Source organism: Hakea prostrata, chromosome 1, assembly GCF_041222555.1.
Source record: "Hakea prostrata isolate BN-2017 chromosome 1, UWA_Hpros_2, whole genome shotgun sequence".
Lineage (NCBI taxonomy): Eukaryota > Viridiplantae > Streptophyta > Magnoliopsida > Proteales > Proteaceae > Hakea > Hakea prostrata.
The window spans coordinates 60758547-60769765 of NC_142600.1; the positions used below are offsets into that span (position 1 = coordinate 60758547).

The window sequence follows — 11219 nt, forward strand, 5'->3', positions numbered from 1 at the left end:
TCTCTGACTTAGCAATTACTACTAAGTCCTTGTAAGCTTCAACAGCATGAGAAATAACCTCGCTAGGTTCCCATCTCCTAACCCCAAACACCAAGTCATTTCAAGCCTTCCAGATGCTCTAAGCCACAAAACTAATAAGCTCTTGACTTTAGACTTTCCTACTCTGAGGCTTGATTAAAGAATGAAAAACTGCCATTGATCAAACCAGTCACATTGAAAGACTGCCATTGATCAAACCAGTTACACTGAAAGAGACTACTTCATTTGATTTCACTCTTGTTCCTTTTTAATGAATAAATGATTAATTTGATACAAAATATATTAACTTATGTTGGCACAAGCAAAATGTTTGAGACAAAACTTTGATGTAATTTTACTTCAATAATTTTTTTTGAGAAATTTACATCCACAGATTTCATTCCACAACCAAACAATTAATTTTATGAATTATAATTCCATAGATTTGAAATCTCTAGATATTTTTCCAAACTCATGTAACCAAACAGGCCCTTAAAACATTCTCTTGGTGCTTCTCCTTTCTATGAATGAGATGTCAAGAAAAATAAAAGGCCGTAAGATACAAAATATGGAATAAATACAGGCCACAACTGTTCCAAACCCAGAAAATAAGCTCAAAGTTTTATTGGCAAAGAGAGGAGGCAGTCAAGGACTTCTTAAAATAGATGATGAGATACTTAGGACAAACACGCAGAAGAATACTTCATCAAGAGTTCACTTTCATAATAATGAGTTTTCCAGTAACTCTCACACCCCCTTTACCATCCAAACAATTCAATAGTCAGATAAAACCAAAAGGATACAAGACATGAAAACATCTAAATTGAACAAGGGCCAAGAAACCAACATGGAGGCCTACATATCCAGGTATCCATCAAACTCAAAATAAAGTTCCTTCAAGATCTTGGGTCATTGCAGCGAAAGCTCTGCCCGCAGCTTATATTGGTTTTATTTTAAAATGGAGCGAGATAAGTGAGAACACAAAGCTCTTGAGATCCTGCAAAAACAGACAACGAAATTATTGTATCATGGAAGTTGAAAAACAAACTCCATACAGTTTAATATTTAAACCATAAGAAATATCACATTACATGTCTTGAATCTAAAATCTAGATAATCCAAACAGAATACAAGTAGTTTCCAAACAAATCACCCTCAAAACAAACAGGTCGTCACAGAAAAAATGTGCAACTATCCCCACCGAAGTAAAGAGAACAGATGCACACTGAATGATGACAGAAAATCAACAAACTAGTCCATTGAAACCAATATCAACTATATGTTTCCAATTAAATACTGATAATAAACACAGTGGTCCATGGAAACCATTATCAACCATATCCGGAATGCAGTAACGATATTTTGAAACACACACTTGACCTTGTCTTGTTTAAATAAGAGACCGTACCAAGAAGGTATCACTCTCTCGATGATCTTCATGGGCACATCCAGCCTAGGGATGCCAGTGGACTTGAATTTTCAATGCCTCTATGTACCCCACATACCATCCCCAACAAAATAGATAAGATCTTCGAGACCATGAAAATCTGGATCCTCTACAGACGAGATGGCATACAAGAAACAAGAGATGCATAGTTTCGACCAAACCAGCAGAGCTTTACTGAATATTTTGTGAATCTTGGCAAAATCTCAGTAAAATCTCAAGTATTTCAAGAATCTCGACAATGTAGCCTCAAGTGAATGAGGGTTTTACTTAAAAAAAAAAGAAAAGAAGAAGAAGAAGTGAATGAGGGTCGGTTCTTCCAAGATTTTTAGATGATCAGCAGCCAATAACTAGTCGACTGAAGTACATTACTATTTAGGGCTAAAACAGAACTCTGAACTGAATTTGATTCTCAAATTAAACCTCTGTCTCTGATTTTTAAGACTGATCTGAACTCCCAATTAGATTCTCCCTTTCTGACTTGTTTCTGTAACAGCTGGCTGACCCAAACTCCTCAGTTCTGGAAATTAGGGTTAGGGTTTATAGGAAGCATGGATTGGCCTCATTTAGGATTTTTATAACTCTTGGGTGGGGTATAACAGGAACTGGTCTAGGGACACAGATTTAGGGTAAGGATGTTACGGTTCTAGAAGGAAAATTAAATAATAATTTTTTTTTTGTAAAAGAATTAAGTGAATATGGAGTTAGGGTTTTGAAGGGCTAGGGTTTAGGATTACTGTTTCAGAAGTAGAGTTCTTAGGGGCTCAGCCTAAACTGGTTCAGGTCTTAGGTTGGGGTGAAGACTGAATTTTTAAATCAAGTCTGATTCATGAGATTAGGACCTGTGTTTCTGAATATTTCAGGGACCCAAAGAGCTGGTTTGTTTCCCCTTGGAAGCTGCAAAAAGGTTAGGTATCATGGGTCTCAGACTAGGGTCTGAATAGGTCTAGGGTTACGGTTGTAGAGGTCTCGGGTTAGGGCTGTAAGTGGTCTAGGGTTGGGGTTCTCCAAACAGAAAATTAAAAGAGTGGAAGGGAAATAAGTGCTGACTTGTTACTGACCTGTATCTAAGTCTAGTGACGGCTGAGATGGTGATGGAGTTGGGAAGGCAGGTTACAAGCACTGCAGGAGAATCCTTCAAGTAGAACTCCTAGGTTGCTTAATCACGTGAGGTCCCTTACCACCGATGAGAAGTTTTACTAACACCTTGCTCTTAGGCTGCAACACTCCATTATCTCTTACAAGCACATGCTTCTAGTTATAGCTGTAAAACTGACTCTCCTAGTTGTACTCACCATACTAATCGAAATTCAGATAGGACTCTTATAACTAAACTACAAGGACTCATTATCATTATCCTAGATTCATTTAGGCTCTTAAACTAAAATAAAACATAAAAAGAAGACTATTCTGCCCTTACAACTGAAGTTGTCAGAATTTACATAACTAAATCAATTAAACTTTATGAAACAACTTATTTTTCATGCTTGCCCTAGATGTTAAACTCTTAGATCCATAGATTAGGCCCATGATTACAAAAACATATTAAAGGCTCAACACTTATATCTATCAACCCAAAGTTGATTTCAAAGGAAAATAGGCCAATTTGGTGTTGGAGCTACATGAACTCTCCACATCTTGAAAAAAAATTCACCCTTGAATCTCGTAGTGATGTTGGGGGGAGTAACATTTTTGTAGCAGCTTGTCCCATTCCTCGGCAAAACTCAGGCAATGTAGGAATACTAAATGAAGCTTTCAGCTCCAGGAGCTTTCTCTTCAAAGAACTATGGAGGCATAACAAACTTGATATATTCACGTTCAAAATCAGCAGCCATGCTCTTGGGGTCTTCTTTAATTACATCTCCAGCTGGTGTTATTGCTTTGACCATGCTTTTGCAAGCTTTTGTAGTACCATCTTCAGTTTTCATGACCTTTTCATCAAGCGCTTGACTGACTTCTTCATCTTCCATTGTTTTGGCATTGTGGTCTATAACAATCTCTACTAAAATTAATTTGGCTGACATAGGCAGCAGCCCTTCTGTGGGCTGTTTGGGCACAATTTCATATTGTATTTCCATCATTCTTTTCCTTATCAAAATTTGCCTTGATTCCTTCAAGTATCTGCTCCCTCGGTCTTTCTATGAGAGAACAAGTTTCTTTAACCCTCTTATCAAAACTTTCCACCTTTTTTATGTCTTTGTTACCATTCCCCATCACTAAGAACTTGGATATGAGAATTATTCTGATATTGGTTTCTAGAGCAATGCGCACGGGATTGACACCCCAAGCCTGATTTCTTCTCTTTTCTTCCTCCCACAATCACCTTCAACCATTCAAGTTGATGTTCAAGGTTCTTCTGCAACAACAGTCAGTTTACAATACCCCCAGCCCCATAATTCTACTAATCCTTGACAATCTCAAACCTTAGCGTCCCCTTTTGTTTTATTCATTTTGTTCAAGAACTAAATCATTCACAACCATTCCAGTCATTAAAAGACCTCCATTTGATTGAACATTTTCCTGCCCCTGTAGCTAAATCAGTCCTGATTGTAGTGTAGTCCCCATCTCTAAAACTCTGGAAACCCCTCTCTAGTTTGTCCATAAAACCCTGAAATTCATACACAACCCAACTATTACTTCCTCCATTCTCCTAACAAAACCATTCAAGTTTGGTTGCATTCTGAACGACCTCAAATCCCTCATTCTTCACTTTCTGAAAACCCGAATCCTAACCCTTCATTGCTGGAATCTCCAATCCAAAAACACTCCACCATCCACAAAACCCCAAACCTTCACCGGTGGACTCCTTATGTCAACGTAACATAACCCTAGCATCAAACCCTAACCTAGTTTTGACTGACCAACCTGGGCTTACTAGGTCATAGTAGTCCTGATTATTGACTCCTAGGTGCAGTCCGTCAATCTAAGAATGCATTTGCTGGACTCGTAGACACCTAATATAATGAAACATAAACACTTGAATAATAATTATAAGCAAAGAAAGATCTAACTAAATCAAAATCCCAAATTTCTGTGAATCGCGTACTTTAGGCCCATTAAAGTGCCTCATTACATTTAATACCCATTGTGGACCAACGGCCCAACATTCATAAGACCCAAGCTAAGTCATATGTCCACTTTTTTCTTTAATCTGTATCATTTGGCTTCAGGATTTGGATTATATTCATGTACTGGGTCTTCTTCTTTATGCACTTCTAGCAATTCTTACTGTTTCCACATAATTTGTAAAACTCTATTGTATATTTCTTGTTAGAACATACTGTGTAGGAAACTTAGGAGGACCCCATGTCATACTCATCTGGATGCACCTGTGACCATCTTGCATAGGGGTCCTAAGATTCTTCTTTTCCATCTCATTTATTTATGAGTCTTTTACATGTACCCCACTTAAGTTGGACCAAAACTCGTGTTGGCTCCCTTAAGTGGCCTAAATTACGTACAACCCACAACTAAATTATGTCTAGCCCACGACACAACTGTGGGCTAGACGTAATCTAGTTACACGTAATTTAAGCCACTTAAGGGAGCCAACACAAGTTTAGGCCCAACTTAAGTGGGGTACACATAACACACTCTTTATTCTTTTTGTTTTTTATTTTTGGTTTACCTATTCTCACTTACAAGAAGTGTTTCATTTTCAATCTTAATTTCAGGTAGACAGTAAGGGTTTCCTTTGGGTTACTTTACTAATACCTATTATCATACACCTAATTCATGTGCAACTTTGTTAAACTTAATATGAATGGCCATTTACCTGATTTCTCACTCGCAAAATTTAACTTGAGCTTATATGAAGAAGTAAGATTTATTTTTCCCATGTAAATAGGTTAAGATGAAGTTGACAGATGAACTGTTCTCATGATGCTTAGACTGTTGAGTAATCAATTCATCAAATAGCCTTAACTGAAGTATTCCCTTGAAGGAAGTAAGGGGTGAACTATTCTTGAGATGCTGAACGTACTTATATCAAACTGGATTTACATGGTCATGACCCATTTCCTGGAATTTGGAGATTGCCGTATGTTTAAGGGATAGATGCCAACCACATAAAAACAACTCATCCACTACTAGTAACCTATTGAAAAAGAAATTTTAAAGATGTTACAGCCCGAGAATCAGAACCAACTCTCTAGAATGATGAGACAATGTGTATTTTTCACCCAATGAAAATTATAACAGAAACACAATAACTCAGAGCTTTAATTCAATGAGTGGGAAACAATGGCATTCATGCATTAACCAAAGCCAAGGTACTGAACACAAATAAAAACACTTCAATGTATGGCCTGCTTTTTCCCACGTAAGTAGGTTAACCGCATCTTCTATAAACAAAGAATAATACAGCTTTTATTATTGTGGACGTTCATTAAACCATGAAATGGAAAATATCATAACTAATTGCTCAACCCCCATAACTACATACCAAATGTGTTATAGTACAAGATATCACAAGATATAGCATCAAAGATATGTTGAGATGTAACATATTTCAGAGCAAACCACATAGACAGATAGAAGCATGTTTCAACTAGTTCTGCTATGGTAAAGAGTTGGATAAAGGGGAAAAAAGCCATCCCTAATCTGTTAAGTATTTCTTCCTACGTGCAGGTTTAGAAGGTCGAGTTCTCCTCGAACCCTCTAGAGCTGCAATGGGTATGCGTTATGTGTTTTACATCAGCAGGATAATGCATTCATATTCAGACACAAAGAGCTATCCCATGGAAAATTTATACAAGCAAAAGTGATTTTTAGAGACAGATACATGCAATGAAAATTGAAAGCAAATGGCAGAAAATCCAAACACAGGAAAGGCAATAAAAGGGAAAAGAAGGTTACTTGGACAAGGTAATAGAATATGCGAAGCCCTTCGGGATCTTTGCTGCTCTGAACATCCAGAAGAGACCCAATCTTCGAAGTAGTGAAAGAGATGTGCTCGTTCCCCATCACAATCTCAATCTCTTGTCGCCCAACGCGGTCCGGTTCTGGCCAATTGTTATCATCTTCCTTCATTATCTGAAGCATCAAGATGCACCCAAGTCCACAAACTCGTTCATTCAAAAAGGAAAGAAATAAAACTCTACATATACAAAAAAGAAAAAACCCTAATAAAGAAAAATAAAAAAGAAAGGTAGGAAAATCATACCCCGCTTTCAGAAATTATTCTCCGACATTCCTTAAGAACAGCGGGGGTGAGGAAAACTTCCTTCCGGATCATAGTATCTTTCTTGTAGTTAGAGTTATTGACATACCGAAGCTTCCCATCAGGGCAAAACTCGAACTCCAAGAACTCATGTCCGAACCTGCCTCTGTGGCCTACATAGTACCTCAGATAGAACTCACCATTGTCTTCCCCTGCCATCTCTCTCTCTCTCGATGAGTGGGGAGACCTAAGAAATTGGAGAGAATAAGAATTCTATTTGCCGCAGAGAATATCAACAAGAGGAAGGGTGTTGATGCTCTTAACCCAAATTCGAGTTAGGAACCTGAACCAACTCGTTAAAACCAAAATTAAACCAATTGAATACGAGTGTTGCTTTTGTTGGGAGAAAGTGTAATGTAATAAGTAGGAGCTCATCTGGTAACGGTCCAAGGGGAAGGGTCAGTTGGCAAAGACCAACAACTTAATAAGAGGTCAAGAATTTGGATCTCCTTGATGTTGGGGGCATTTCCCCTTATATATAAAGCTATCCCTGAGAATTAATTTTTAAATTTTTTTGTTGTTGTTGGAAATCATCAAACCAATCATAGCGACTGGGTCCACAGGCCCCCAGGGGAGGGGAAGCTGTGGAGGGATGAAGGTTCGAACCCATGACCTCCTTGGACTTACTGCATCTACATAGGAGGTTGCTATCATAATGCTAGAAGCACATCCACCCCTAAGGATTAATTGAGATGTGTGTAAGCTCACCCTAACACCTTAGCTCCCAAAAAGTATGTGCGATTGAAAATTGACATTTAAACGACCAAAAACTGCAAGCCAAAGCTCTACCTTTCCAAAAAGAGAGAGAGCTCAAAGAGAAAGAAATCTTTCTTTGCAGTGATTACAAGGGCAGTGGAGGATTGCTCAGAAGTGGAGTGAGCTACAATAAAGAATGGAAATTTGAGTATTCCAACTCAAAATGCTGTCCTCTATTCTTCTCTGGAGGAAGTTCATGACCAGACACCTTAAGATGAATGCTGTCTAGGAAGCTCAACATCAATTCCAAGCTTGTCTCATCTGAACAAAAGAAAGCAAGAGGAAAATAACATCAAATCGTATTAAAACCGACCTTGTTCCATCAATAAAAACAGAGACTGAGAGAGAAAGCTACCAAGCCTTGGAATAGTATGGCCCTTCGGATGATGAATCATTACTGGGTTGATGAATGACTGCAAGAATCTAACACCATGTGGCTTCATGAAGTCCATCTCCCCTGTAATCACATCAAAATAGTCAAATCGTATATACTTATACCTCCCAATTAAAAATCTCATCAGGTTTACTGATTAATTTCTCTGGTCCAAATATGGTTGGTTGAGAGAGAAGGTACCAAGGAAGTGAATTGAGGGACATTCAATAGGAGCGGAATAAGCTTTTTCTGCCAATGAAGCTGACTTGAACTTTGCTCCTCCAATCACAATCACACACTTTATCTTAGGAACATTCTCCAGTGATATACCCTGTTTTCTGTTGGATTTTTTTTTCAAATTTCAAATCATTAGAATGAATAACAATAATAGGGAAATTTTCAGTCCCATCCCCTGAGTTACCCTTAGTATTAATGCTATCCCCTGAGCCCCTATTATTAACACTGTTTAGTCTCAGTTAGTTTTTATCTATCCATTCCCAATATTACCTCCACATTCTAAGTTTAAAAACATTACCCATAAACCATATCTACCAATCCTTGTGAGGATTTACAATTGGAGAGGAAGAAGCCATAGAAGGTAACGGAAGAAAAACGAATCAAGCCTAAGGTTTTTGGTTCAAGGTTATTCTTGTGTTTTTGAAAAAGTTTTAACTTGCTTACATCAGCAATTGACAGTGATTTCGTAATGACAGGGGGTGTCATTGATATATATTTTTTTATCCTGTAGGGGTTTGATTGATAAAATGAAACTCAGGGGGAAGCATTAATTTTAAGGGGTAACTCAAGGAGTGGCCCTGAAAATTTCCCAAAAATAATAATAATGAATAAAAACAAAAACAACAGAAGTGAGAATAAGGTTGCAAGTTTGGGCTTGAATTCGTCTTGGTCCATTTTAAGTATGAATAGGGCTCGCCCTGTGGGTAAGTCAAGACCTCAGTGCCAAGTCTAGACTCTTAACTAGGTCAGGGTTGAGTTTTGACTTAGCTTGCTTGGCCTAGCTTGACCCCATCATCATGTATGATATTTTTAGAAAGTATTTCATTGTGGTTAGGGTCAAGATTAAGGTTGAACATTTGACCTAACTAGCTTGGGTCGAGTCTGATCTATTGAGTCATGGTCAAACTTGAATATTCAAGGTTAGGATATATGAATTCAAAAGCTTGACTCAACCCAACCTTATTAGGGCACACAAATAGACGATTAATTGGCATTGTCACCCGATCGAAACTAAATACAAGAATTCAAGGGGCACAAATTGGGATCCTTTACCTCCTCCTCCCCCCCCCCCTCCAAGGATATTGGGATTGGGATCCTTTACCTCTCTTCTCCCCAGGGAAAAGGATAGTGGGCTTTGGGTAGAGGATTGTGCTTCTTTCACACTTTTAGCACTATGTGTAAGAGAGGGACCCACTAATGTTTGGTGGACTCCTCGTATGTGGTGGAGAGGGACCCACTTATGGTTGATGGACTCCCGTACGTGGTGGAGGGGTGTGAGGGGAGCACAAATCTCTACCCGACGTCTAGAGGATCCAGACAAATAAACCAGGGAAATTTACTAAGATGTCAAACTTTCAATTGAGACAAGAAGAGGAAAAGAATGAGAGGATAGGCACCTTTGCCTGCAGACCTGGCAAAGCAGCTGAGAGAATTGCTCCCTGAACACCACCCACCAACCAGAATGTTAGGTTGCATAAATCAAGCAAGAAAAACTGAACTTTTTATTCACAGAAAGAAAGGAAGAAGGGAAAATGGAGAACCTGGGAGAAACCCATAACACCATCGATGGGTCCATGCTTGATTATACTCTCTTCGATGTAATCAAGACACCCTTCGAAGTTCCTATACTCTGAAAAACCGTAAACCCAAAAATTCGACTTCAAATTCTAGTTGGAAGAAGGAAAAAACAACGATAATAATGATGAGTAACTTACTTTGTCGAACTGGAACCACTCGTAATATGGAGGATCAAATATGCCTTCAACAGAAGACTTCCCTTCCGCAGGGAAAAGCTTATCGAGGAAAACAAGATGGAAAACAAGTTCCATCCTCTCCAGAACCGATTTCGGCCACTTATGGACTGTTTCTTCAAGATTTCACCACTGGTTCTGAAGCCATGAAGGCATGCAAATCTGGGTTTCCGGTTGTTTTGTTGTTTCCGATCTCTTCCAAAACCAAATATCTCTAGCTTCCATTGAAGCTATAGGAACACCGGTTAAGGTTTTTATTACACCATGACAACTGAGGGCCTTTGATTTTATTTGGGAACCAAAATCAAAAGTGGGTTAAAGGGTTTGAATCAATTCTGGCCGAAGCTACAAGATCACCGCATGAGAATCTTGTAATCATCGCAGCCAGAATGCAGAAGCAAATGGAGAAAGACGAGTAACTTTCGGGTTGTAAATTGTAATTCACAAAATCCACTAGCAGTTTGACCATCTCCTGGTTCAAAGTGTTCAACTAAGTTATTTAGGATTAGGCCAATGTAGGTGTTGTGACTAAAATATCCACTGTCGGTTTATACCGGTCAAACCAATCTTAGCCGGGTTCGATTGAGAGATAAAGGAAGGATGATCAGCGACGTCCAAAGAAGAGCGATGATCTGATGGCTATGATTGAAAAGGTGTTATAAGCGGGAAAGCTAGTATAAAAGCAAGGGAAGATTCGTTAGAAGGTAAATCTCTTGAATCAACCAAACTCTAAACTCACTCTGATTGAACTCCATTAGAAGCACTTTAGAAGCTCCAGAGAGCTCTGAAGCATAAACTGAACCATACTGACTAGATCGTCGGAGACGAGACGCCGATTAAGATGATCGGCTCCGTTTCTTACTGGTATTCTATTTCTTTCAGGAGTGAGAGGTTGATCGATCGAAGAGCAAACCAGATCGAATCAGATCTGAGGAGTTCGGTGCAGAAAACTACGGTTCAAGGCGATTGGCAGAAATAGCACCAACATTTTGGCGCCGTTTGTGGGAAAAGAAACTGGAACAAGTTCAGAACATAAGCTATGGCTCAATCACTTGAGCGGGAGGAAGAATTACCGATAGAAATGGCGGAAACAAGCCAGAGGGAGCCGAGGAGAGTAAATCCAAAAAGAAGAACGAGAGAAGTGGTTCCGATATCACAAATCCCGATGATGCAGACTCGACAGAGGCAGAGAATGATAGAACATCATTCACCTCGTCCAACTGATCAGTTCGAAAGGCAAGAGAAGCAATTGGCGGATACATTGGTGACATCTTGTCCAGAGCTAGACCCAAATCTGATCACTGAACGATTTGAGAGCATGCAGCATCAAATCCTGGAGACACAAAATCTGATGAGGACATTCATCAAGCAAATTGGAGTCCATCCTGAGGAAAGAGTTCCGATCTCATTAGCTGGAAG

At 39.0% G+C, this 11219-nt stretch overlaps 2 protein-coding genes across 2 annotated transcripts; both read right to left on the bottom strand.

The window, feature by feature from the left end:
• Positions 1 to 590: 590 nt before the first annotated feature.
• Positions 591 to 7543, bottom strand: LOC149029265 (protein mago nashi homolog). The gene is made up of 4 exons (XM_089141378.1): positions 7473 to 7543; positions 6627 to 6870; positions 6320 to 6496; positions 591 to 1015 (listed from the first exon to the last, which is right to left on the bottom strand). Exons 2-4 carry the CDS (start codon positions 6840 to 6842, stop codon positions 956 to 958), a joined length of 453 nt encoding a protein of 150 aa, XP_088997504.1. The 5' UTR covers positions 6843 to 6870; positions 7473 to 7543; the 3' UTR covers positions 591 to 955.
• Positions 7544 to 7563: 20 nt separating this feature from the next.
• On the bottom strand, positions 7564 to 10254 carry LOC149029266 (uncharacterized). The gene is made up of 6 exons (XM_089141375.1): positions 9765 to 10254; positions 9591 to 9679; positions 9447 to 9488; positions 8014 to 8150; positions 7795 to 7896; positions 7564 to 7700 (listed from the first exon to the last, which is right to left on the bottom strand). Exons 2-6 carry the CDS (start codon positions 9623 to 9625, stop codon positions 7564 to 7566), a joined length of 453 nt encoding a protein of 150 aa, XP_088997501.1. The 5' UTR covers positions 9626 to 9679; positions 9765 to 10254.
• Between the last annotated feature and the right edge of the window lie 965 nt (positions 10255 to 11219).

Excerpts from the sequence above, each read along its gene's own strand:
- LOC149029265 (XM_089141378.1), bottom strand. The coding sequence starts at position 6,842 with ATGGCAGGGGAAGACAATGGTGAGTTCTATCTGAGGTACTATGTAGGC. Across the intron at positions 6,497-6,626 it reads GAATAATTTCTGAAAGCGGG|ATAATGAAGGAAGATGATAA; the intron begins GTATGATTTTCC and ends TTGATGCTTCAG. Across the intron at positions 1,016-6,319 it reads TATTCTATTACCTTGTCCAA|GATCTCAAGAGCTTTGTGTT; the intron begins GTAACCTTCTTT and ends CTGTTTTTGCAG.
- LOC149029266 (XM_089141375.1), bottom strand. The coding sequence starts at position 9,625 with ATGGACCCATCGATGGTGTTATGGGTTTCTCCCAG. Across the intron at positions 7,897-8,013 it reads TCCCTCAATTCACTTCCTTG|GGGAGATGGACTTCATGAAG; the intron begins GTACCTTCTCTC and ends ATGTGATTACAG. Across the intron at positions 7,701-7,794 it reads CCATACTATTCCAAGGCTTG|ATGAGACAAGCTTGGAATTG; the intron begins GTAGCTTTCTCT and ends TCTTTTGTTCAG.